Source organism: Geotrypetes seraphini, chromosome 1 (genome assembly GCF_902459505.1).
Source record: "Geotrypetes seraphini chromosome 1, aGeoSer1.1, whole genome shotgun sequence".
NCBI lineage: Eukaryota > Metazoa > Chordata > Amphibia > Gymnophiona > Dermophiidae > Geotrypetes > Geotrypetes seraphini.
Window position 1 is genome coordinate 196,937,357 of NC_047084.1, and position 27,605 is coordinate 196,964,961.

Here is a 27,605-nt window from a genome sequence, read left to right on the forward strand (position 1 = left end):
TCTCTTCTTGAACTCCAAAACCGTACTCTGTCCTATCATACCCTCTGGAAGCGCATTCCAGGTATCCACCACCCTTTGGGTGAAGAAGAACTTGCGGTGGGCCAGAATTATGGAAACGTGTAAGCACGCCTCCGTAGGATCCAGAGAGGCTAGAAAGTCCCCTGGAGCCACTGCTGCAATGACCAACCTCACGGACTCCACTCAGAAGCGGGGAAGTTTGAGAGCCGCATACACATACTGAAGATCCAGCCGTTCTTTGGCACGCTAAAGTAGACAGAGAATTTGCCTGAGCCTGAGAGGTTGCGTGACACCAGCTCTATAGCTTTAATATCCAGCAAGCACTGAATAGTAGCCTGGACTCTTGAGCGCCTTGTCCGGTCATCCGGACAGAGAAACCACGAATCAATCTGACAGAGGTTGGGCAAATTCCAGCTTGTATCCTGATCAAATAATGTCCAAGACCCATTGGTCTGCTGTAATGCACATCCAAGCAGGCAGAAACTCCAAGAGACAGCCCCCTATCCGCCAGCATCCTGGTGTCATTGTATCTTTCTGGTAGGTTGTGCATGATGGGCAGCGAAAGGTTGGGAACGCCTGTAGCTCACATACCGACCTCGGGAGCTCTGGGAAAATCTCTGTAAAATTGAATGTGCATACTGTCTGGAGTGTCTGGAGCTATGAAAATTAAAATGCTCAGAACCCTACTATCAGGCAGGGACTTTGGGCAACGGCAATTACCAAATCCATGAGGACCTCCAGGCCTATGCCAAACAATAACTGCCCCTTAAAAGACAGCCTTGCTAAATTCGCCATGGAAGTGGAAACACCAGCCCACTGCCTGACCCAGAGCATTCAGTGGGCCAAAAGGTAGAACGCTGCACCTATGCCAGCACTGTCAAAAGGTCATATAAGGCATCCGCTATATAAAGTGTTCAAGCCATCAGCAGTTGAGGAGGAGGCTCCACTGCATCAATCTCTAGCATGTGCAGCCGAGACAGGCGCGTGTGACAAAAGATGCTGCCACAGCAGCTCTGATGCCCAAATTGGCTGTTTCAAAAAGTTTCCTGAGGACCACAGCCACACGGTGGTCCTGCATAGCTTTCAACACAACACCTCCTGCACTGGGAAGATAAGTGCGCTTAGTCACTTGTGCCACCAAGGAATCCACCCTGAGCTGACCCAAAAGCTACTGACACTCCTGCGCCAGGGGATACAAGCAGGACATAGCTCTAGCACTCTTCAAAGTACCTTCCGGAGAGTCAAACTGCTCAGCGACCATAAAATTCATATCTGGATGCTAGGGAAAGGTTGCAGAATGCAAGCGGCCAATACAAAAGTCTGGACGGAGCTGGCTGAGTGGCTAAACTCAATTCCTTCAAAGATGCAGTAGTAACAGGCTAACTTGATTAAGCGCAGCACAGCAGGATCACCATCAGGATCCGGAGCCTCCAAAGGCTCCGCAGACCCAGCAAACAAGCCCAGATCCCCAGATCCGGAAAGGGATGCACTGTCAAATAAGGAATCAGAGAGGTCAGGATCAGCAGCCTTATCCCCTAAATCAGAAGCAGGCAGATCAACAGCCAGATCAGGTCGAGGTTAGGATACGCCTGAAGGCACCACACTACCCAAATATGCCCTCAGAAGGAAAGGATACTGCTCAGGAGAAAAAAACACGCTTTTTTTTCCCACTCCGAGCACAAAACCTCATGATTTTAGAGAATATATCCAGCTCCTGGGGCATATAGTCACCCTTCAATGACTTAAATTTGTGTGTCTTAGACTATGGAGAGTCTGCAGCCAAGATGACTGAAGAACCAGCCATGCCCCGAAAGTAATGGAGGCTGCCCTGCTGGGTTGGCTGAGCATCTGATCACCTGCATCTGTGCGGGGAAAGCTAAGCCGGTCGTTACAGCTCCCCCGAGCTGCAGCACATGGCACAAGGATGCTCTAAAAGTGCAAAAGTTGCACAATCCTGGCATGAATTCATATGAGGAGACCCCAAGAACTCCATCCCAGCAGTTTTCCAGGTAAAAATTACAGTTTTGAAGAAGCAGGGAGAAGGAAAAAAAAAAAAGATCACTAAAAATCCAACATGGCCGCCAGCACCAAATTTGCACCAAAAACACAATATTTTCTCATACTTCCCAAAGTCCAAAACTGTCTATTTTAGGATTTTTCAGGAGGGGAAACATACAGAAACTATGAAAAACCCACTTTTTAAACTTTCCCTGATGTCTCTCACAAGCTATCAGCTCCTTGTACTCACTGTGACCCGATAGCGCTGAGAGCAGGTGGAGTCCAGTTTCAAGTTTATTAGGTTTTTATATACCACCTATCAAGGTTATCTAAGTGGTTTTACAATCAGGTACTCAAGCATTTTCAGTGTTCCTCAGCAACTGTAGAAGAATTCACTGCCACAATACTGGGAATGCTTTCACAAAGCTGATCTTCGGGCTGCGGGTCAAACTCCACTATCTGACTATGCCTCCACCCCTTTGGACCACCAATGCGCACCAGGATGGGCAAATGTGCTAAAATGCAGCCGGCACGCTGCGGAACACTGCTGATCTCCCTAAGCGTGCCTAACAGTCTCCGCTCAATCCCTGCTTAACAGAAGGCGACCATACCTGCTTCAGGGATGGCCCCGAGCTCCAAGAAAAACTATGCAGACTGGCTAACAGGTACCCAAAAGGGATCGGCCTGTCAGCTACAGACCAAAGTCTGTAAATTCTTAAGCAGGCAGAGCTCCAAATTTGCTTCAGACGTGAAAATACCTGAAAAGGGGATGAAACTACATTGAATTTAAAACAATAAAATGGATAGAGCAGAACACACACAGCTACAGACATGTGTGCAGAAGGAAAGACTGTAGAGGGCACTAAACCAATCAGTGAAGTACTACAGAGGCAGAGTGAAAAATCCAGAGTGGATTCCTTCTGCAGAGCATGCGCGTATGGGGAAATAACCTTATTGTCTAGAATGTCTCACCCATTGCACTAGAAAATTCCATTCATCCCTTTACATCTCAGGAAACCTCAATTGGTACTTTTGACCGAGTGGTCTCAAGCCACTAGTCTACTATCTCAACAGATCACAATAACCTCACACCTTTGACAGTCTCTTCAGTGCTGGTTAACACTGACCAAGCACCGCTGCATCAAAAGATACTGACAACTGATGCTTCCATGTTTGATGATCTCCATAACCAAGGCTCCTCTCAAAAAAGCTCTCCATATCAATCTCAAACTTTGGGCTCCGTGGATAACACTTGCTACAGGTAGGTAACATCGCTTTATTTTCAGCAGTGCTGGCAGTGGCATTCCAATTAACTATATGTATAACTTATCCATGTGAGGAGCAATTCTATAACCTTATTGCCCACATTTGCACACAGGTGAGCAGGTAATACTAGCCCTTGTGCGCACAATTGTGCAAATACCCACGTAAGTGCTAGTAGGGCACTTAAATGCTATTCTGCAAATAACACTTAATATAAATAGTGCCCAATTGAAAGGGTAGAGGCATACACAAGGGACAAGTATGAGTGGAACTCTCATTTATGTGCACAAGTTACAGAATACTGAAAGTTGTGTGTGTTCCTGTCGCATTTAAGCACCCATATTTGTATAGTTCTAGAGCTGGGATAACTACAAATGCCTAAATGTTAGGCACACCAATATAGGATTACACTAGTATTCCATAATGGAACCTACAAAACTAGGTTCCCATCATCTATAATAATCCTCTAAGTGAGCATGCGCACTTAGGAGGCTGTGCTACCTGATTCATGCTGTGTCACTCCATAGCCATATTCGGCGGCTTGATGAGGCGCGAAGGGCAGCTTGAGGCGCATGCGACGGCTTGAGGCGTGCGGGGCAGCTTACAATGGCTGGCGGCGTGCGGTGGCTTGAGGCATGTGCACTGGCTTGGACGGCTGTCTGTGCTTGGAGAAATTTGAGTGGTGCGCCGGTTTGGAGATAGCTGAGAGAAATGGTTGGAGGGTGTCGTGCTGGTACTGCAGGAGAAAGGGGGCTGCTTTGGGGGGGAGAGGTGTGTTGGGAGGCAGACAGCTTTGATCTGGTGGGGGGGAGACAGAAGGGGGCCACGGAGAGACAGTCAGGGAGAGGGAAAGATGGCTGCTTTGGGGGGCGGGGTGTGCTGGGGGGCAGACAGCTTTGCTCTGGGGGGAAGACAGAAGGGGGCCACGGACAGACAGTCAGGGAGAGGGAAAGGGGGCTGCTTTGGAGGGAGGGGTGTTCTGGGGGCAGACAGCTTTGCTTTGGGGGGGAAGACAGAAGGGGGCCATGGAGAGACAGTCAGGGAGAGGGAAAAAGGGCTGCTTTGGGGGAGGGATGTGCTGGGGGGGCAGACAGCTTTGCTCTGGGGGGGGGGGGAAGACAGAAGGGGGCCACGGAGAGACAGTCAGGAAGAGGGAAAAAGGGCTGCTTTGGGGAGGGGTGTGCTGGGGGCAGACAGCTTTGCTCTGGGGGGAGGGGGAGACAGAAGGACACAGACAGAAAGAATGACAGACAGACAGGTGGCCAGAGAGACAGACAGAAAGGAAGACAGACAGCATCCAAGGAGAGAGAGAGAGAGAGACAAAGAAAAAAAAGACAGATAGCGTCCAAGGAGAGAAAGACAAAGAAAAACAGACAGACAGTGGCCAAGGAGAGAGAGAGAGAAAGAAAGAAAGACAGACAGACACACATATCTATTCTAGCACCCGTTAATTTAACGGGCTTAAAGACTAGTATAGAATAAAGAACTACCATGTAGCCTCAGAGTGCCTAAATGGAGACACCCACTTATAGAACTGCCTTCCATGGAGGCAGTTCTATTACTGGGCGCTTGGTAGGAACCTAGTCTGTAGATGTAGGCATCACAGAGCTGGTAAAATAAGCACCTAAGTGTCAGAGATACACACATACTTACAAGTGTGAGTCCCACCAAGACACCACTCATTTGTATATTCACTTGCAGCTACGTGCTGTGCTTAGACAGACTATTTGCATATAATAAACAGTAACATAGGTAAATGCCTTTATTTTATTAGCATATTCGTGTAATTAACTTGTAACTCTTCATGCATACTTTAAAGAATTTTCCTGATAGCAGCTGAATATTGCCATTATAGGGAAAATCTTCGGTTGACGTTTTCATTCTACATTATTGGGACAGCTAATTGTATTTTCAGCCCATTATTCATACAGTGGCTGAAAATACATGAATCTTGGTTGCCGGTATTCTGAAAAAACAGCTAGTTAAATATACATTCCCAAACTTTTTCCTAAAGATTTGAAATAAAGTGAAAATATTGTATTCCTGTAGACATACCATCCTTAGCAGTGAACTGTAAGGTTAGTTCAAGGCCTCCTCTTAGTCTAAAGAATATATCTGTAGTCTGTGAAAGTACCTAAAAAAAAAGACAAAGAAATTACTATATAAAGAATGTACTTTTTAAACTCCATTGAGACAAACACCATTTCTTAGCAAGGTTTTGCACTGGTTCCCATATGTGTTGAGGCCAATTTTCAATATGACATCTAAATCCGAGTTTAGACGTTTTTGGAAATGCATCCAAAAATCAGGTTAGAGAACATGGCCATTTTCGAAACAACAAAATATCTATTTGTTTTTTCTAAAATGACCATTTCTAGATATATTCACCCTTAGTGCGTCTATCTTTTGTGACCATTTTAGGAAAAAAACATTTAAAAAAATGCACAACACAAGTCATTGGGATGTGGGAGGAGCCAGCATTTTTAGTAGACTGGCCACACCAGATATCCCAGCAGAACAGTGAGATACCCTAGGGGGCACTGCAATGAACTTCACATAAAAAGGCCCAAGTATACATTTCACCATAACCCACTGATAATGTATGGTGAGCCCTCCAAAATTCACCCAAAAGCTACTTTGGAGGAAAGGCGGGAGCGGGAAGGTATGACAGATGTTTAAATACCTACACGGCTTAAATGTGCATGAAGCAAGTCTTTTTCTTTCAAAAGGAAGCTCCAGCATAAGAGGGCATTGGATGAAGTTAAAAGCTGATTGACTCAGGAGTAATCTAAGAAAATACTTTTTTTTTTTACATAAAGGGTGGTAGATGAGTGGAACAGGCTCCTGGTAGAGGTGGTGGAGACAAAGACTGTGTCTGAATTCAAGAAAGCGTGCAACAGGCATGCGAGATCTCTTAGGGAGAGAAGGAGATACTGGATGCTGTGGATGGGCAGATTGGATGGGCCATTTGGCCTTTATCCGACATCGTTTCTATGTTTACTGGACCCAACTGTACACCACTCCAATAGACCTTATGCCTGCAGGTATCATCTATATGTAGGTAAAGTGGGATTTGGGTGGGTTTTGGTGGGCTCACACTTCCTACAAGTGTAGTAGTTAGAATGGGATATGGGCCTGGGTCCCCTTCTCTGAAGTCCACTGCACTGACCATTAGGCTACTCCAGAGACCTGCTTGCTGCTCCGATAGGACTGGCCATATCATCTGAAGCTGTCATACAAGCAGGTATGTACTGTTTCATTCAACCTTTGGAGGGTAGAAGGAAGTCAGTGGCCACTGGGGGAGTGTGGGGAGTCATGCCTTTCATCCTTTCAGTGGTCTGCTGGTCAGTTTGAGCACCTTGTTGGCACTTATTTGTTATTGAAACAGGTCCAGCGCCAAGTGTCCAAACTCTGACCTGGACGTTTTCTAAAATGGTTTGATTACTGCAGAAAAACATCCAGATCATAAGCCTGCCCTAGTCCCTTCCAAAACACACTCCCTTTGAAATTTAGATGAACTACTGACAAACTGCATTGAGAACCAGCTAGATGATAGGCTTCGGAAATACTGAATTGGAAGGGTTTGAGAAGAAAAATGTCCATTTGCCCCTTTTTGGACATTTTTCCTCTTTTGAAAATGAGCTCCTTAGTCACTTCCATCTGCTTTTTCTGTAGGTAGGCACCTGCTGTAAAAAGTATGCATCAAGATGAAGTGTAATCAGTATGCATGCTTTTCTTTCACTTATCTAAGCAAGCCCTCATTAATACCTCCTTTCAATGCAGTTAGAAATATGCACATTGTAAAAGAATTTTCACACTTTCAGCCTCATTGAGGGCTATTTTCAGAAACTCAATTTAATGAGGACAAAACGTTCTTCATTCAAGTAAACTGTTTTAAAAACAGACTTCTAACAAGGGCCTGATTTACTGAGCTTATTTTAACCACAGACATGTGGAAGATGTTATTATAGACCTCTTCCATAGCAGATAGATACTTGCAGAAGTTACATATTACTTCTCTGGAAAGTAGGTGCGGACACTTACACTCTGAGGCATATACAACCTTTCCATTTTCTGTGGTTATACACACATAAAAAAAATATATATACAGTACACCCAAACTCCAAACCAAGAACACCTTGGTGCAAATGTATGTGCAGAATTTTATGAACATTAACCTCAGGTGACTATTTCTGAGAGTAAAACACTATTTTATATGCAAAAAAGGCTTATAAAATGACCCCGTTAAGATCCCAGGGGATCGGCAAACCCACCTGGGAAATATGTACATATAGTGAATGCCAAAAAGCCATTATCTTTGAACCAAAACACTTTTGAGACAATTCTTGCTCATCTTGAATGCCCTTTATGGGGTAATATAAAGTCAATGAATAAACTTATACTGTATTGCTAATCCCAATATGAAATATTTTTAGTAATAGCACCACTATCCCACAGGCATGATAGAAATGTTTTCCAAATATATCCAGAGTTAAATTCCTGAAGGGTAAAGCGGATGGGACTTGATACTTCGCTTTTTCTGTAAGATTATAATCAAAACGGTTTACATATTTTGGACAGGTACCCAAAGCTGGGTTTCCAACTGCCTTTTTGCAAGATGCTTACTGTTCTGTACTAACAGGCAGTAATTCCAAATCCAGAGCTGCTGCTATCCAGTTCACATTGCTCCAATCACCTTTAAACACATAGGTAGCCCTAAAATAATTCAGACTGCTAATGTTCTTTGCCTAGGCTGGGGAGATTCGTGTACCCAATCTCACATCTCCCGGTGCATGAATTTACTCCCAGGCAACATCTTGTACTGGGGGTCTTGAAGACAAGGACCACATGCTAGTCTTTCTAGGCTCCATGGCACCTACACAACTGCCCAGGGGACCATGTCCGTGGTCACAACCATTTATCCTAGCACCTGCAAATAATGCCAGGTTGTTGGAGCAGTCTCGCTCCAAAACTCCCATATCTGAGGCATAAGCTTCTCTCCTGGTGAAGGTCTATGGCGTTGTGGCCAGCCAAAGGGTAAGGTCATGATCTGAAGTGTTGATTCAGCACATGGAAATGTAAAAACTTCCTGTGTCCTTGTAAAATGAGACTGTGCAGATAGGCCTCCATCAAATCCAGCGAGGCAAGAAATTCCTCAGGCTCCAATGAAGCAATCATCAACTGCACCATCTTCATCTGGAAAAGGGGCATCTTGAGGGCCTCGTTTACTACTTTGAGGTCTAGAATCAGCCTGAACCTCTCTTAGGCACTATGAAGTATATCGAGTATCTGCTGGAGCCAGAGTCTTCCGCTGGTACAGGCTCTATGGCATCCATATCTAGCAGCCTTTGCACCGTTGCTTGGACTTTGGCTGCTTTTTCTGGCTTCCAAGCTGGAGTCCAGAAAAAGGTCCAGGAGGAGATGAAAGAACTCAAGCTTGTACCCCCTCCTGTATAATGTCCAGATGTCTGTAGTGATCTCCACCCACCTTCCTAATAGCCGAGAACCTCACTCTTATGTGTGGAGGCTCGGCTGACGGCCTGGCATCATAACTTTGAAGTTGTGGCGGAGCATGATCCTGAAGACTGGGGTGCCTGGCCCCTCCAAATCTTTGTCTGGTGATATTGTCTGGAGGTCCAAAAATTCCCATGACCTGACCCCCTAGGCTCCAGGTCTGCTGTCTGGTAAAGACTTCAGCTTGCGATCCTGTGCATTAGCCATAAGATTATCCAGATCTTTCCCAGAGTACATGTCCCTTAAATATTAATTTACTCAAGGTCACCTTGAAGGAAGAGGAATCCCCTGCCTACTGTCTGATCCATAGCATCCTGCAGGCAGAAATGAAATAAGCAGACATTTTGCTCACAACTCTGAAAAGATTAAACAGAGCATCAGCTATGTAATCCACTCCAGACATTAGAAATTGTTGATCCCTCCTGATCATGACACAATTTAGAGTGCAAGCCAGGGTGACAAAAGACGCCGCTGCTTGTAAACCTGAGGCTATGGCCTTGAAAAGCTTTGTATGAACAAAATCCAGCCTGCGGTCCTGGGCATTTTTTAATAGCACTGCCTTCACTGGGAAGGTAGGCATGATTGGTGATCTGTGCACCAGGGAATCCACTTTCGGAAGAACAAAGAGCTAGTTAAATTCAGCATCCATCAGATAGAGCCTTGCCATGGCTTTGGCCACTCAAAGGGGCCCCTCCAGGACCTCCCAATGGACCACGAGCATTTTTGCAATGTCTTGATGAGAGAGAAAACAGGTGGTCTGTGCTTTTGTCCTGCTCAAAAGCGAGCACTTTGTAGCAGAGGACTACAGAGTCTCTGGTTTTAATTCCTGGAGATTCCGTAATCACCTCCAAAAGCACTGAAGGCTCAAACAGCTTGTGCACAATTGGGTACTAGATCAGGGGCCTCCACCAGATCCATAGCTGGCTCCCCTAGAGATGAAGCAGCATCTCCTGCTACAGAGGACCCTGATTGGGAGAGTAAAGGCTTTGAAATAGAGCCTTCATCCCAGTCTTCTTCAGATTGCACCCTCCCCCAGTCTTGCACATGGCACTGTTGCTGGGGAATTGCGCTCTTGGGGGGGGGGGACACCTCTGATGCCAGCATGGCCATGATCCCAAAGGTTTCATGTGGCCCTTCGTAATCATGTAAGCTTCAAACATTATATTGATGATTCAGGTGAAAACCCCTGTACAGGACATCCAGATGGCTCCTGCAAAGACTGACGAGCTCCTTTCTGGGTTTTGTGGCTGCTTCCCAGCTCAAACCTGGACTTTTTTCTGGTCCTCACACCATATGGGCACTAACAACCCCCGAGGGACTAAAGGAGGCTAAGCAAGCGGCTCCTGCCCCCCTCTCACACGCTGAACGGCCTGTGGGACACAATGATCCTCAGATGGTCTTACATCGTAAATTTGGCAATCCTAGCTCATGTTTGCGGTCTATCACCAGCTCTGGCAGGATACACGTTTCAAATATGACATTGTAATCACAAAACAGAAAATAAAATTAGTTTTTCTACCTTTTGTTGTCTGGTCATTATTCAGATCTTGTTGGTCCCCCGCTCTGGTTGTCTTCTGATAACTTGCTTGCCAGGGTCTCCTTCTTTCTTCTTTCTCCGTGCTAACCATCCATCTGCCATCTCTGTCCTCCCCTTCCGTTTCCCTTCCCTCTCCCGGAAGTCTGGCATCTTTCCTTTTTTTCGTCTCCATCCACAGATCCACCTTTCCTCAACTACTCTTTCATCCAGCATCTCTCCCTCCTTCCCCACCACCCCAGAGTCCACCATCTCTCCCTTTCTTTTCCCAACTACCCTCCTATCCAGTATCTCTATCCCCCCCTCCACACCATCCCTTGGTTCCAACTTCTCTCCCTTTCTGATCCTTCCCTCCCTAAATCCCATTGTCCACCATCTCTCTCCCTCTCCTCTGTTTTTAGATCCATTATTTCTTTCCCCCCCCCAAGTCTAGCATATGCACATCTCTTTGAACCCCCCTCCTTCACTCCGTGTGATTCTACACCAAGCCCTCCCCCTGAAGGCCTGCCCCCCCCACCCCAAAGGCCTGTGCCACCATCCCTAAAGGTCTGTCCCCCCTTGTAGGCCTACACCCCCCTGCCCAGGCTATCCCACCATGCCCTGCCTGCATGTACCCATTTTCTTATTTACTTCTTTTCCCCTTCTTGCTTCTCTACTTCTCTTCACTGTTCTCTTTCTTTCCCTTTCTCCCACCAGACCTTTTTCTCTGCTCACTCCATCCCTCTCTCCAAATACTCTTTATCCTCTTTCCAACCCTATATTTCTCTCCCTGTTGCCTTTATCATTCCAATCCTTCATTCAGTACTTTTTCACTCCTTGCCTCCTTCCCCTCAGCTCTCCTCTCAGGCTGCCTACACTTGATCTCTCTGTCTTTTTTTTTTTTTTTTTTAAAACGTGCAGTAGTCTGATGGCAGCAGAAGAAATGCTATACTGCTGTGGGTCCAGTTGTGGCCTCCCTTCCTCCCCCCGAAGCCTGCCTGCCTGCCTTCCCCCAAGCCGACCTGCCACCGATTCCACCTCCCGCCATTCACCCGCTGCCCGCAGCCGCTGCTAGCTGAATCCATTTAGCACCCCCTTGCTGCTGCCGCAACTCCAAAAGGGCCAGGCGCGTGCAGCAATTGCACCCGCCGGTCCATAAGCCTTCCACCGACATCAATTCTGACGGAGAGAAGAATTATGGGCCAGCGGCATGCAATCGCTGCACGCACCTGGCCCTTTTGGAGCAGCAGCAAGCGGAATTAAATTGAGCCGGCGGGCAGGTCGCAAGCAGGCAAGCAGCAACATAGAAACACCACTGCCGCTTGCACTCATTGTAGAAGCGCATCAGGCCCACCCTTTAATCCGGTCCTGGATGCGTGGGAGGCTAGGGGAGAAGCCGGAAACCAGCACTTCCCGACTGACCCTCCCCCCTTGCCCTCTAAAGCAGCGGTCGGCCAGAAAGAGGCAGCGCTGCCATTCCTGCTTTAGGGGGGAGGGAGGGAGGGTCAGTAAGCGAATTGGGAGGCCGAATTTTTTTTGTTTTCAATCAATTCGCCCGAAGTGAATCGGTGAATCGATTCGAATTGTGAATCGGGCAGCACTACTTCAGACAGTTCACAGAGGAAAGTGCACGGGATAATTGCATGATGACAAAGCCGCTAAGACAAATGGATGCAGGACGTCAGCATGCCGGATTAAAAGGTAACTTTAAAGCGCTCCGAGGGAGGGTGTTGGGGGGAACCTCTCAATTTTACTTAGAAGTGTTGGCGGCGCTGCTGTTGGGGGGTTTGGGGGGGACTCCACCCCCCCATTACAGAGGAAAATGTAATTTTTCCCAGTGTTTTAGTGAAAAATTACAGTTTCCTCTGTAAGTGTGTGTGTGTGTGGGGGGGGGATACCCCCCCCAACGGCATTGGCAACACTTCTAAGTAAAGTGGGAGGGCCTTCTTGGAACACTTTAAAGTTACCTTTTAATCCAGCGTGCCGACGTCCTGCGCGCATGTCTTAGTATCTTTGTCCATGAGCGACTGTCTGGCACACTTTAGTCCCGTTACCCTTCAGACTGCCTCTCGGGCCCAATGAACTGGCCAGAGACCTCTACCCCCATTAGACCTCATACACACAAAATAGGGGGAGGAAAGCAGTTAGCTCTGATCCTGAAAAAAACACCTTGGAGCCATTCAGCCTGCGCTCAAGCTCACTGCAGGTGAGCCTTGTTCCCAAGAGATCGATCCCCGAGTCCCTGAACTTTTAGTGCAGGTTGCCAAGTGGGTGCTCTGCTATGAAGCCTGCCTCTTGGAAGCAGACCTCAGAGTCTGCATTCTCCCACAGCCAGAGATGTCCCAAGATTGGGATGCTCTGCAGCACCGAAAAGCCTCACAAATGGTCAGCAAAAAAAAAAAAAAACAACAACAAAAAAAACCAAATTTAATTGAAAAATGAACACGAGCAGAAAAGACTGGATCCTACCATCTCACTTGTACAGAGACAGCTGGGAATTGGAGGAGGACAGCCCTGAGGGAAGGAAAGCGGAGCAAAAGACTGCTAATGAGGCTCTCTACAAGAATTCTTATAAGAAGGGATTGACTAATCTAATCTAATCCTTGGGTTTGTATACCGGATCATCTCCACGTTCGTAGAGCTCGACGCGGTTTACAGTAGGAGAAATAGGAAGGAACTACAACAGAGGGTTAGAGGTAGAAGTGTGAAGAAAATTTAGAGGACTACTTACAGGTTCAGGAATAAAGTATCTGTCACACTAGAATGCTTTCTATACATTGCACCTTTTTCCCATTTGTGTAGGTAATGATTCACTTAGGGCTTATACTTATCCAGGGGCTTGGATTCTAGTTTAAAGATCTCTTCAATAAGTTAGCTACTCTGCTGCTGAAGACACTTCTTCCCTTCTTTGATAGATGCACCCCCATCCCTACTAAGCAGCCCTTGGAAAATCATTCCACAGTCCAAGAAACTGAAACAATCTCAACGACACCATCCATGCAATCAGGATGTGAGCTTCTCTGTCTTGGCGTTTACCCTCGATAGGGATGATTGACGAGAATACCACCTGCACACCTGACTGCTTCACCTTCTCTCCCAGAGAAATTCCGACTATACTATACTTTATATTTTAATCCATTTGAATACTATTGTGCTATTAATAAATCAAACTGCACTACTAATCATTTCTATAGCGCTACTAGACATATGCAGCGCTGGACATCAAAACATATGAGGCAGTTTCTGCTCAAAAGAACTTACAATTTAGTCAAGACAGACAAACTAGACAAGAAGGTGCATCAATACAAAGTGCTAAGGTGGGGGGAATAACAGATGTAATATATTCAGGGCTTTATTTTTATTCTTTTTCAAGATGATTTTTTTTTTCCATCGTACCTTCAACAGCAATCCACTAAAACCCACTGGATATACGAAAGTTTGGACTCTGGCCACATATTGGAATATTTCAGCTCATTTGGAGCTGAACTACCTGGACTGACTGGCTTCGTTAAAGAGTTGCCACCTCACCTGACGTCAACTAAATTGACAAAAGCCAGTGCTGGTTTTGCCCTACGGTATAAATATAGTTATACTTTTACTCAGCGACATCCCCAAAAAACATCAGAACTACAGTCTGTACTTAACGGGGACAAGAGCAGGACTGGATTATTCTGTTCAGCTGACTTGAAAGGTAGCAATCTTACAGCCATATGGTTGGGAAGGCAGAATTTACATTCCGCTTCCTTTTGACAGCCCAGGGAGGCGAACTGGGCCTGGCTCATCAGACCTCAGCATGAAAGGTACGGACTCTGGCGCGCCACACTAAGAAGTCGCAGCGCTGTGGACCGTGCTTAGGAGACTCCCCCCCCTACCCCGACGCAAAGTAAACAGTACACGACCCTTTCCGGGATTTTCTTTCATCCACTTACCATCGTCCTCAAAAAAAAATAAAAATAAAAAGGATCAGCTACCGCAGTGCAGCCTACTCCCCACTCCTACCGCGACAAGACCCGCCTTCTTCCACCCCCATCCTCTCCCTCCTTCCAACTTCCTCAGAATCACCATCCCGTTTCCTTATGGACAGCTGTGGGTGGAACAAGTGCTAGGGAATATAGATAAAGGTGTATAAGACAAAAGACACTCCTTAATCAAACACATCAATCACACAGAGTACCTTTCCCACACGCTGCAAACAAGAGCCTCCAGCCTTATGTACTACAACTCCCACCATGCTCTAGTACGTGGTTGTAAAATCTTGACGCGGCATGTACCAACGTCGGGAAGCGTTGCGGGAGGGAGGGGGAAAAGCAAGCTGAGAGAGACAGTGTTCGTTTCTCGCTTTTTCCTCTGGAAGACGCTTTACTATTCCCGCAGCTAACCCAAAGTACTAAGTAGACTGGTCATCTCGTGAAAGAATAACTTCGAGGTTCAGAGTAGCATGAATAGTTACTATGCCACAAAATGGATGCTCCCAGATGCTGGGCAACGGGAATCAACAAAACGCTTGAGTTGAGTGTCAGTCCTTAGAATATTTGAGACTGTAATGTGAGACAGTATATACAGGGACGGGGGACACCTAGGCACTTTTACATAGGGCCTTGGAATATTCACACACTAAATTCTTTCTGGGAAAGGCAGGTGAGTGCCACCTACTACAGAACTCGACCAGTGCACTTAAAAAATGTCTCATCAAAGTTCTCTTTGCGCTTGTTTGACCAGTAGGAGGAGTAAGGTATGAGCAGGACTAGGCATGTGCCTAGAGACCAAATGTTTAGGAAGGGCCCTTTCAATATGCTAATTTTTACCCTGATAAATCAGCTGCTGGAAGAAACAAGAGCAGAAGTTGATGAGTCATCATGGTTCCCAGAGGTTTGTCCGTTTTACCAATCTCCTTGTGCATAGTTATCTACTTAGCAGGAGGAGTCTTATGCAGTAATTTGTGGGAGTTTTAAATGCTTATTACAGAGATGCCAAATATCACTCATTAAGCGTGTGTGCACTCATTTGAAAGCTTTCTCACATTCTGTGAGCCTTATTTAACATAGTAAATGATAGCAGATAAAGATCTGAATAGTCCATCCAGTCTGCACTATAATTAATTACATGCTTTACAATTTCATGATTACATTAAAATGTATTTTTTCTTTGTTATTTCTGGGTCATAGACTTTAGAAGTCCACCCAATTATGTCCTTAGGTTCCAACTAATGGAATGAAGCTCACTCCAGCCTATCCAAACCATCTCATTGTTGAAAGTCTGTCCATTCATATTCTAATTAGAGATCCTCTGTGTTCATCCCACACTCTTTTGAATTCTATCACCATTTTCCTCTCCACCATCTCCTTAAGGGGAAATATTTTTTTCACTCAGAGAATAGTTAAGCTCTGGAAAGCATTGCCAGTGGTTGTGGTAAGAGTGGATAGCGTAGCTGGTTTTAAGAAAAGTTTCCTGGAGAAAAAGTCTGTAGTCTGTTATTGAGAAAGACATGGGGGAAGCCACTGCTTGCCTTAGATAGGTAGCATGGAATATTGCTACTCTTTGAGTTTTGGCCAGGTACTAGTAACTTGGATTGGCCACCATGAGAATGGGCTACTGGGCTTGATGGACTATTGGTCTGACCTAATAACGCAATTTTTATGTTCTTGGCCAATGCTCACAGGGTCTTTCAGACTGCTTCAACTGGGGTCTCCCTGATGGCTCTCTGTTCCATCACCGGACTCTCCGCCAGTTGCCATCAGCCCAGATGGTCCCACCACCGATCAGCTGTCTGACCCTCTCAGCCCTGGACTCTGCCAGCTCTTCCAGCTGCCTCTTGTGGGGCTACCACCAGTCCCTCCCTGGCCTCTTGGGTCTCCACCACCTAGATCTTTCTTCACTGGTCCCACCATCGGTCATCAAGCCTGAGCCACTTCCTCAACTCCAGGCTCTTCCAGGCCCTCCGGCTACTTCTGAGCTCTTTTCTGTCGGTGTAAAGGTGTCCGCGGACCCTTCCATTACCGGGCTTCACTCCAGGGCCATATTTTTCTACTGGTGTATAGGACCCCGCAGACCTTCCCACCACCGGGCTTTCTACTGCTGAACCAGTCCCCCCTGTCAGGTCTTGCCACTCTACTCTGCTGCACAGGGCCCTTTATCGGCGCCAGTCAGCAGTGGCCTCAGGGCTTACCAGGAGTTAGCTGACACTCTGTGCTGGGCTGGTGAAGGCCCTTGAGCATCTTCGCATGCTCAAGGCTTGCTGAACTCCCTTCAAGAGTCCTGAAGAGGGTGGGAGCCAGCTGACCATGACCATGCGCAGACACTCAAGGCCCTTCACCAGCTCAGCACAGAGCATCGGCTTCCAGAGCATCGGGACTGTAAGTATGATGTCGTTGTAGGGCAGTGTGGAGCTGGTAGTGGAGCTGGTCATTGGGGAAGGGATAGCAATGTCAATCAGGGAGAATAGCAGTGCTGGTCATCAGAGAGGGTAGGGGGAGATAATAGTGCTGGTCATTGGAGGGGTGGAGGATAGCAGTGCCGGACATCTGGAGGGGTGGAAAACAGCATTGGTCATGGGGGGTGAGAGGAGGCAAAAAGCACCATCATCAAAAGGAGGCTCGAATATAAACTAAGACCCCCATTTTTGGGTCCAAAAATCTTGGTTTATATTCAAGTATATACTGTACTTACTGATGGATGGATTTTTAATACTTTTTGTGATTATTTTATAGCTCCTATTTTTAGTACAATAGCAAACTTGTACTGAATTCTAAGCATATTATTTTGAAAACATTTTATTCCTTCAGGAACATGTAATTCTGTACTTCCTTTGCCAGTTAAAGCCTCTGTTATGTGCCTATACTCTTTATTAAATAAGGAACCATTTACAGCTATGTTCTGTTTTGTGCCTAAGGGGAAAGCAAATTGAGTAATCAGATCAATATCTTACTTGTTATAAATTGTTCAAGTTGTCTGCAGAGGTAGTTAAAAGGGTTTTGCTTTCCTTAAGTTGTTGCATGTACTACTGTGGAAAGGTACGGCCTTGTAAGTTAAGAATCATGATTTAATCTGATACTAATATTCAGTTTTGTTTATTTAGTCACATGTAGGAAGAACTGGAATAGTCCTACAGCGAGTGCCAGAAAGATCCATGCAAAATTTCACTTTCTAGCCAAGGATCACAGCATCACTGAGCCATGGGTGCAGAAGGAAAGACTGACATGGAGAGGCTTGGCCTCTTTAGTGAGATGGAATATGTCACAATTGGAGATTCATATATTCCATCATTAAACAGTAAGTAAATGTTTTCCTTTCAAAATTGGACTTGTGGGAAAACAAAATTTTTAAGATACTGTAGTTCTGTACAATCAGCCTCTACTAATTTCTGTTTTTTTTCTGCTTCTTTTCTTTGGGGTCAAATGTGCTCAGTGATTGCAATTGTAGATTCTATCTCTAGTCTGAATTAACCATGGAAAAACTGATGAATCATGTTTGGGGAAATCATGACAGAAATCTAGTTGTTATGGGGGCTGTAATTTTTACCTAAATTTCTTAGGGTTGTGTTTATTGCGATCAGAGCTGAATAGTTCCTGTCCATAGACAAGCACTTGTATAAAGAGGGATCCCTACAAGTAGGTAAGACAAAGATGAATAACTTAAGTGTAAAGCCTGGGATATAACTGGAATGAAACAAAAAATACAAATAAATAAATTACTAAATAATCAACTCAGTATTAAATGTAAGAGTAAAAACTGAAACATTGTATGCATTAGCACCTAAAAAATAGAAACAGAATGAACCATGTAGAAGATATTAAAAGATATCAAAATGGTCATGTTTCACTAGCCACTCGCATCAGGAATGTTTAAAATCTGTGTGTAACTCTAATTAAACATAAACATGTATACATCATATGAAAAATAAAATATAAAACCAACGGAGAAATACAATATAACAATTTATATACCATTAAAGTATTGTTGAAAATGTGGTTCAGATACTGCTGATATACTACAATTCAGAATTCAAAGGGCTGTATATGGCACAGCAGGAAGTGTCTAGCAAATGTAGTAGCTTTTTCTAGATAAGAATTGCCTTACTTACATCTAGCCCAGTATCCTGATTCTAACAGTAGCCAAGGCAGGTCACAAGTACCTAGCTGAATTCCAAGAAGCAGGAAGATCCCAAGGATAAGCAATGGTGTTCCTCAGGTCTTATGAGTCTGACCTTATTTCCAGGAACTTATCCAAACCATTTTAAACCCAGCTCCACTAACTGCTTTTACTACATCACCCAGCAATAAGATCCAGAGTGCAAATATTCATTGAGTAAAAAAAATATTTTCTCCTATTTGTTTTAAAAAGTATTACTATGAAACTTCATAGTATAGTCCCTATAGTCTTTGTACTTTTTGAAACAGTGAACAATTGATTAGTTTTTACCTGTTTTACTCCACTTAAGATTTTCTAGACCCCTCTTTGTACCTTTTTTTATTCCACTAGATCTTTTCCAAGTTGTGGCAACCAGAATTGCATGCAATACTCAAAATGTGTTTTCACTATGGAGCGATGCAGAGCCATTATATTATTCTTTGTGTTATTCTTTATTCCTGTCTTAATAATTCCTAACCCTACCAAATTCTACTTAGTGTGTGGCTTTCATCATAAGGCGTATGGGGACAGACTTAATTATTTCAATCTACACTTCTTCCTCCGTATCCACGGGGGTTAGGGGAAGAGCCGATCTGCGAATATTAAAAAACCGCAAATAATATCCGGGCCGGTTCTGCCCCTAATCCCCGCTTCCCCCCGGCTATTTTAAGCCCCGTAAGCCCCCCTTAAGCCATACCTGGTGGTCTATTGAGTTTTTGGGGCAGGAGCAATCTTCCCACGCTCCTGCCCTGTGCAGATCGCTCATAGGAAATGGCTGTCTTGAGCTCCCATCGTAGTCTCCACACCAGTTTTCAGCCAATCAGAAAAATAATAAAACTCTTAGGATGCCTAGCAATGTCTAAGTCAAGGCACCCTCTGATGCCAACACTTCTCCCTCCATATTCGCGGTGATAGGGGATTAACAGAACCGCGAATAACTTTTGCTTATGTTATTTGCTGTTTTCTATTAAAAAACCATGGTGAATATGGTGAAACCGCGAATAACATGGTGGGAGACCTGGCCTGTTCCTGAAGGAGAGGCAAAACACGGTGAAGAAAGTGCTGGGAATCAGCAATTTTCTCTGTGAATACTTGGAATCAGCGATTTCTCTATTCAAGCTGAAATCGTTTGGGGGGAGGAGCCAGCAAGATAGAAACCGCGACTGCTGAAACCGCGAATACGGAGGAAAAGTGTACCTGAAAAGTAGGCGTGGTTAGGGTTGGAGAATAGGCATGGTTGGCTTAGGCATTGCTAGATGCCGTCGAGTTAGATGCCAGTCCCTTAGGCCAGGTTTTACTAGGCCTAATTTACTGGCGCCTAACTCGGATGCCTTGCAACACCTAAGCCAACCATGCCTATGCTCCAACCCTAACCACGCCTACTTTTCAGGTAGGCATCAGAGAGTGCCACGATTTAGATATTGCTAGGCATCCTAAGAGTTTTATTATTTTTCTGATTTGCTGAAAACTTACCAATTTTTTAAAAAATTGTGCATGGATTCTGAAGTTAGGAGTAGCTAGGTGTCCTTGATTAGGGTGCCTAGTGGCACATAACATAAGTGTCCGTTATTGAATCTGATCTAAATTTTGTTTCTGTGATAGCAATATTGTCCAAGTATCATTTCACCATTAGGCTCACAGATCTGGAACTTTATTGCTTAAACTACAAACATTTCTTCTCTTAGACTTTCAGCCTTTCAGCTAGTTTTTGATGATTTGCTTATATTCTGCATAGCCTCATTGCTGATCTCTTTTACTTTGCTGCTAATAAAGAAAATTAAGATAATTTATTTTTGTTATTTTCTCCACCATCATTATGATTTTGCTGGGGATGGTATTATAAACCCTTGGAGGGGCATAATCAAAAGGGACGTCTAAGTCTGTTTACGTCCATCTCGCAAGTTGTCCAAAGTAAAAAAACAGCTTAAGACACATTTTCGAAAGATACGTCCAACTTTGTTTTCGTTTCGAAAATCGTCTAATTATACGTCCTGCCGAACTGATCATCCAAGCCACTAAATCGTCTATCTTTATACCACATTTACGTCCAACTTTCCGTCCAAGTCCAAAACGTCTAGAACAAGCCCTGTTGGATGTGGGAGGGGTCTGCAAAGTGATGGACTGAACACCTAGACATGCCACCTTAATAGTGGGGTACCTTACAGGGCACTGCTGTGAACTTCACAAAAAGGGTGCCATGACTTCTCCTTCCTACAGCTCCCTTATAGGTCATGATGAGCCCCCCCAAACCACCTCCAGAATCCCCTAGACCAGTGTTCTTCAACCTTTTTACACCCGTGGACCGGCAGAAATAAAAGAATTATTTTGTGGACCGGCAAACTACTAGGACTAAAATGTAAAAACCCCATTTACGCCCCATCTCCGCAAGCTCGGTCCCCGCAAACCATCTGATCCCATCTGCACAAGCCGCAATTATGATTTTATATTGAACGTGTATTTTATTAAAGTATAAAAAGAAACAATATTCTGAACAATTGTGATTTTATAAATACAAATATACAGAGCACGGACCAACAAAACCCCTGTCTCCCCTCCCCTTCACATATATCCCCTCTACTATCAAGAAAAGTTATTATAAAGCCAAGTTATTATAGAATGCTACATAGAAATATCATGCTACAGAATACTGCAGGCCCCATTTATGTCTCTAGCAGGATATATAATTCAAATCTGATATATTCTAATGACAAAATAGAAATAAAATTATTTTTTTCTACCTTTTGTTGGTTTCTGCTTTCATCTTCTTTTCACTCTTTTCCTTCCAGCATCTGCCCATTCCATCCAATGTATGCCCTCTCTCCCTTCCATATGTATCTGACTTCTTTCTATGCCCCTCTTCCTTGTCCATCCTCCTCTCTCCTTTTTACATCATTCATTCCAGCTTCACTGCTTTCTTCATTTTTATCTCTCCTACACCAGATCTAGCATCTTTATCCCTCTCTCATTTCTCTGCTGACCCCCTTTCCAGCATCAATGTCTCTCTACTTTCTCATTCCTCTCTCTCCCCTTTCTCTCATCTGATCTCTCCATTCCACCCTGACCCCCTTCCCCTCCTGTAATCTCCCTGCCAGCTGTTTCCTTCCTTTTTTCTTTCTCCCTTCCCTCCTCCCTCTATCCAACATTAACTCTCTTCCCATTCCTTTCCCTCCTCCCTCCCAGCAGCATCTCTCCTTCTTATCCCTTCCCTCCTCCCTCTATCCAACATTAACTCTCTTCCCATCCCTTTCCCTCCTCCCCTCCCAGCAGCATCTCTCCTTCATCTCCCTTCCCTCCTCCCTCTATCCAACATTAACTCTCTTCCCATCCCTTTCCCTCCTCCCCTCCCAGCAGCATCTCTCCTTCTTCTCCCTTCCCTCCTCCCTCTATCCAACATTAACTCTCTTCCCATACCTTTCCCTCCTCCCCTTCCAGCAGCATCTCTCCTTCTTCTCCCTTCCCTCCTCCCTCTATCCAACATTAACTCTCTTCCCATCCTTTTCCCTCCTCCCCTCCCAGCAGCATCTCTCCTTTTCCCTTCCCTCCTCCCTCTATCCAACATTAACTCTCTTCCCATACCTTTCCCTCCTCCCCTTCCAGCAGCATCTCTCCTTCTTCTCCCTTCCCTCCTCCCTCTATCCAATATTAACTCTCTTCCCATCCCTTTCCCTCCTCCCCTACCAACAGCATATCTCCTTCTAACTCCCTTCAAGTCCAGTAACAGATCTCCCTTTTCCAGCACCTTCCCTGCCTCCTACAGTGGCTTCCTCCCCTTCCAGCAGCTCTCCTGCCTGCAGGAAGTTGCCGGTAAATCACTGCCCTGGCAAATTGGAGAGCTGGTGGGAGGGGAGACAGCCACTGTGAAGGCTCCCCAGGATCTTGTTCGCACACGCTGACCATCTCCCTCCACCTGCACCTGAATCTGCAGCTCTCTCCGGTCTAATCGCAACTTCCCCGCGGCCCTCTTCAGCAACTCGGCAGGGGTGGCGATCAAGACACGCTGCCGACGTCGGGACCTTCACTCTCTAAGTCCCGCCTATTTTGTTTCAACTTCCTGTTTCCGAACAGGCGAGACTCAGAGAGGGAAGGCCCCGACGTTGGCAGCCTATCTTGATCGCCTGAGGCTGGGAGGAACATTAATCAACAGGAACCGCAGTCGGCAGGAAATTTAACTGCCGACTTGATCTCGCCGGTCCTGTGCGGACCGGCAGAAATTTTCTGCGGACCGACACCGGTCCGCGGACCGGCGGTTGAAGAACTGTGCCCTAGACCCACTTATCTACCACCCCAATAGCCCTTATGGCTGCAGGAGCCACTTATATTCCAGTAAAAAAGGGGGGTGTATAGGGCAGTTCACATGTTTAAGTATCAATGCAGTGATTACAGGGGCTTTTGGGCATGGGTCCTCCTCTCTATGGGTCCCTAACCCACCCCCAAGATGACTTAAGCTGCCTCTGTTCTGGACGACTAGGCTTTCCTATGCCAGGCGACCAGGTGATGATGGTCTGGAGGCTGAATTTTAAAGTTATGATTAAAATTTTTATGGGGAGGGGTTGGTGATCACTGGGGTAGTGTGTGGGGGTCTGTTTTATGTGTTTGCAGTGCTTATCTGGTGACTTTAGGTGGGTTTTTGTTACTTAGACCATGATTTTGCAGCTGTATTTCTTACTTAGGGCCCATGTTAGAGACATGAGAGAATTGTTTATTATTCCATCTATTGTCCCAGCTGCCAATATATGTAAAATCTTCATGTTTACATCAGGTTTGCAGTCACATTATCCAAATATTAAGGAGGTAGAAGAGGGAAGGACTGGAAGTATTTGGGGATGTTACTTACATAAACTTGAATAACTAATAGTGATATTTATCTGCTATCCCATTAAGTTTATTGATTTGAGTAGGACTGTCAGAGCAACTTTTGTATAAAACAGTGCTGCTGAAAATCCTCATAAAGATAGATGTCATAGTCTTCTCTTTCTACTGAGGTTGCTCCACTGAATATGATACGCTTTGTAATTAGTGTTCTATTGACACACATTAGGAAGGATCAGGGTGATACTGACGGGCCTGTTTTTGTATTCATAAATATGCATGAATATGTGCATACATTCCAGAAAATAGAATTGTATTAGCTGTGCATGGAACTTTAGATTTTTAAAAACATATTGATATGACTGCCATATGTTTCAGTCTGTTATAGTTCTACACGAACAGTCCATAACCAAGGATTTTATAGGTTGTTTTTCTGCAGGGCCAGTATTAAATAAGCTGGGGCCCAGCTCATAAATTTGGGAGGAGACTCAAAAGCCTATCAATGGGTTATACTTTCTTTAAATTCAATATGGCTTGAGGCCCTTCTAATGGTGGCCTTATTTTTATACATATTTTAATATGTTAAAACAAATTATTTCATCAGGGCTGGTGTAAAAGTATTAGGTACCCTGTGTGAACTTTCAGGCACCCTGGCACTAATTACCTTACCGCCTACACTAGCCCCCTCTTCTATTAAACTGCACTAGCAGTTTTTAGCACAGAGAGTCACGCTGCTCCCGACTCTCATAGGAATTCTATGAGCATTGGGAGTAGCGCAGGCCATTTAGAATGGCTCTCCGCACTAGAAAACTGCTAGCGCAGTTTAATAGAAGAGGCCCTAAGATTCTGATCATTAAACTTTAAAAAAAACATGATAATTTTAACACCACCCTTACAGGCATAAACCTATAAATACAAATAATTTTACATTATACATCACAGTTAAATATTCAGCTTTGCTATACATAATGAAGGTAATTCCAAAAGCCATCTATTTGAAAATTGCCTTACTCCCTCCCCCCATGTATAAAATATATGCTGCTAGTTCTTTGAGTTTCTATGGTGATCAGGACAAATTATTTTCTTTGCTGTTCCTGCCCCCCATCCAATCCCCCAGAAGCCATTATCCTAGGCGACTACATGAGCTGCCTAATTTATTGGTTTGGATTTGAGTCATGCCTTTTTCAATTTTACCTCAAGATGAGTTGCATTCTGGTATTTCCCTCTCCCTGGAGTTTATACCATGCTGGCCCCAGATGTCTTCAGTCTTGGATAACGGTCGTCTTCTAGGAAAGCTGAGGTGTAATAATGTAATTGTGTGCATATCTTCAAAGATAAGGGTTCACAAACAAATGGGGAATAAACACTAAGCTATACATTTAAACAAAGAAGTATGATAATTCTATTCTACCACTCTTATTCTAATCTGAGAAATTGTATTTAATAAAATACAGTGGAACCTTGGTTTACGAGCATAATTCGTTCCAGAAGCATGTTCGTAAACCAAAGTGCTCGTATATCAAAGCGAGTTTCCCCATAGGAAGTAAGGGAAACTCACTTGATTGGTCGTCCCCCCTCCCCCAAGGCCACCGGCACTGCTCCACCTCACCCCACCACATCCCCAAAAGACCCCCCCCCACCTCTGAGGCCACTGGCGTGCTTCCCTCCCCCTCGAACCGGCATCGCCCCCCCACACTTGCAAACACCCCCCCCCGAACCAGCATCACCCGCCCAAACACAAGGCCTTACCCCGATCTGACACCGGCACGCAGCACCAACCCACAGGACGTGCCGGTGCCTGAAGATCCTGCCTCTTGCCTGGGCTGGGCCTTGAGCATCTGCGCATGCTCAAGGCCTGCTGCATGCCGGTGCCAGATCGGGGTAAGGGCTTGTGTTTGGGCGGGCGGGCGGGCAATGCCGTTTCTCAGGGGGGGGGGGGCGTTCACAAGCGGGGGAGGGGCACTCGCAAATCGAGTCAACGTTCGGTTTGCGAGGCACGATTTGCTCAAGTGTTTTGCTCGTCTTGCAAAACACTCGCAAACCGAGGTTTTACTGCACATACTGATATTGCCAATATACATTTTCTTTAAGGACCATTTAATGATGCAGCGGGTAAAGGTAGACAGATGTTTCCTGGAGGCTCCAAATTGATGTCGGATCTGCAAGCAGGCTACTTTGATGCACAGTTCAAGAGGGTCTTTACTGGAGAGGGTTACTCCAATCCTATCAAACTAAGGAGACTGTATCGATTAGATCAATCCAAAAGAAACCTAGGCAAAAGCTTCCTTCCTAGCAGTGTATCAAAAAAAAGGTAAGTACTCAAATAAAGTGCCTATATTAGATCATTTCATACATATTATATACAAGAAGCCTGATATTCAGATGCACTTATCAGGTTAGCAGCACCTGCTATCTATATAAGTACCAATGACTTGTACTATCTGTCGATTTTCAGTGGCATTGTCCAAATTATATCTCTGAAAATCATTCTTGTACTGCTTTATAATAGCAGAAGGAAGTAAGCACATTCTGGCTGATTGTGGGAAAATGGAAGAAATCAAATGTTGCTTGATATCTCTGCAATGTACATAAAAGGTATTCCAGTGCAATAGGTGAGACATTCTAGACAGATGGTTATTCTCCATAGCTGTGTGCTGCTGCAGAAGGAATCCACTCTGGATTTTTTATTCTTCCTCTGCTGTACTTCACTGGAAGCAGTCAACAGAATACAACAGAGATGGCTCTTTTGGGACATCTAGGGCTGTAGACCTATCCTGAAGACAGAAAGCTTCCTTTTTTTTTCTTGGTGGAGCACTTAATAATGAAATAGAGAAGGGGATGGGACTTGCATACTGCCTTTTTGTGATTACACATTTAAAAAGGATTAACATATTTTTCACTCCATAAGACGCACCTGACCATAAGACACACCCTAGATTTAGAGGAGGAAAACAAGAAAAAAAACTTTCTGCCAGGCTCTGCAACCTGTCCCCCCTCCCTGCCAGGCTCTGTACCCTGCCCCCCCTCTGGTGGTCTAGGGGTAGGCCAGGGTAGGGCACAAAGAAGGCAAGCCTAGTGGCAGGCACGCCTAGCGGCCTAGTGACAGGTAGGCAGGCCTAGCGGCCTAGTGACAGGTAGGCAGACCTAGTAGCCTAGTGACAAGCAGGCAGGCCTAGTGGCAGGCAGGCCCCACACACCCCCAGTACCTTAAATCATCCCCCCATACCCCCAGTACCTTAAATCATCCCCCCGTACCTGAAATCATTTCCCATGTACCTTAAATTATTCCCCATACCCCCACGTGCCCCTAGTACCTTAAATCATTCCCCATGTACTTTAAATCATCCCCCATACCCCCACATGCCCCTAGTACATTAAATCATCCCCCCATACCACATGCCCCCCCCCAGTACCATAAATCATCCTCCACGTATCCCCCCATTCCCTTTTTTAATCATCCCACCCCTCCGTACCTTTAATCATCCCCCTCGGTACCTTTTTTGGCTCTTCCCATCTTTCCCAGCCAGCAGCACACAGGCCAGAAGCACCACATATTTTTTTTAAAAAAAACACTACTTTAATCCCAACCGCTCGCCGTCATACCTCGCGAGAACTGACTGTAGCCATTCGGAGATTGGCGCAGGCCCAGGCAGGAGCGCAGAGGACTTGTTCCAGATCTCTCTATGCTTCTGGCGGGGAAATTCGATAGATCACCAGGTACGACAGCAGGCGGGTGAGCGGGTGGGATTAAAGTTGTAGCAGTGGTGGGTTTTTTAAAATAAATATGCGGTGGCGGGGGGATTAAAAATATGCAGCGGCGGTGGCAAGGGGGTTTAAAATATGCAGCGGTGGCGGCAGAGGGGGTTTAAAATATGCAGCGGTGGCGTGGGTGGTAGTTTAAAAATATGCGGCTACGGCAGGGAAGGGGGATAAAATATGCAGCGGCGTCAGCAGCAGGCTTAAATTTGTATCTTCGCTTCATAAGACGCACTTACTTTCCACCCCCTTTTTGGGGGTGGAAAAAGTGCGTCTTATGGAGTGAAAAATACGGTGCATATACTCAATGGTATACCTAGCATATGTGACACCCGGGGCCCATCATTTTTTGACACCCCCCCATCTGTATGAAAATCATGATTTTTAGTAACAATCCATACATCATACATGAGTACCTAGGAAAAGGCAGCATCTTACATACTGCAGTTACCTACTGCATTTCTTTGAGGGAATAAGCAAACAACTGGACAAAGGTGACACTATAGACATTGTATATCTGGATTTCCAAAACGCTTTTGACAAGGTACCCCACGAGTGCCTACTAAAGAAGCTGTGGAGCTACGGGGTGGAAGGGGACGTGCACAGA

At 45.3% G+C, this 27,605-nt stretch overlaps 2 protein-coding genes across 18 annotated transcripts in view; one reads left to right on the forward strand and one right to left on the reverse strand.

Annotated features, from left to right (window-relative positions):
- UFSP2 (UFM1 specific peptidase 2) overlaps window positions 1-14,552 on the reverse strand; it is a 75,677-nt gene extending 61,125 nt beyond the window's left edge. For 2 of the 11 annotated variants that reach the window (XM_033943568.1, XM_033943560.1), the window contains exons 1-2: window positions 14,481-14,552; window positions 5,335-5,413 (exon numbers count right to left, since the gene is read on the reverse strand). In XM_033943568.1, the coding sequence (XP_033799459.1) occupies window positions 5,335-5,413; window positions 14,481-14,537 (136 nt within the window). In that variant the 5' untranslated portion in view covers window positions 14,538-14,552. Of the gene's footprint in view, window positions 1-5,334; window positions 5,414-13,702; window positions 13,903-14,010; window positions 14,131-14,235; window positions 14,369-14,480 lie in introns of those variants that run through there. The other 9 variants (XM_033943587.1, XM_033943578.1, XM_033943632.1 and 6 more) reach the window with 7 other exon arrangements.
- Window positions 14,004-27,605, forward strand: part of C1H4orf47 (chromosome 1 C4orf47 homolog) — an 80,689-nt gene continuing 67,087 nt past the window's right edge. For 2 of the 7 annotated variants that reach the window (XM_033943695.1, XM_033943686.1), the window contains exons 1-3: window positions 14,569-15,175; window positions 17,382-17,575; window positions 25,334-25,553. In XM_033943695.1, coding sequence (XP_033799586.1) covers window positions 17,479-17,575; window positions 25,334-25,553 — 317 coding nt within the window. In that variant the 5' untranslated portion in view covers window positions 14,569-15,175; window positions 17,382-17,478. Of the gene's footprint in view, window positions 14,107-14,476; window positions 14,544-14,568; window positions 15,176-17,381; window positions 17,576-25,333; window positions 25,554-27,605 lie in introns of those variants that run through there. The other 5 variants (XM_033943667.1, XM_033943676.1, XM_033943646.1 and 2 more) reach the window with 5 other exon arrangements.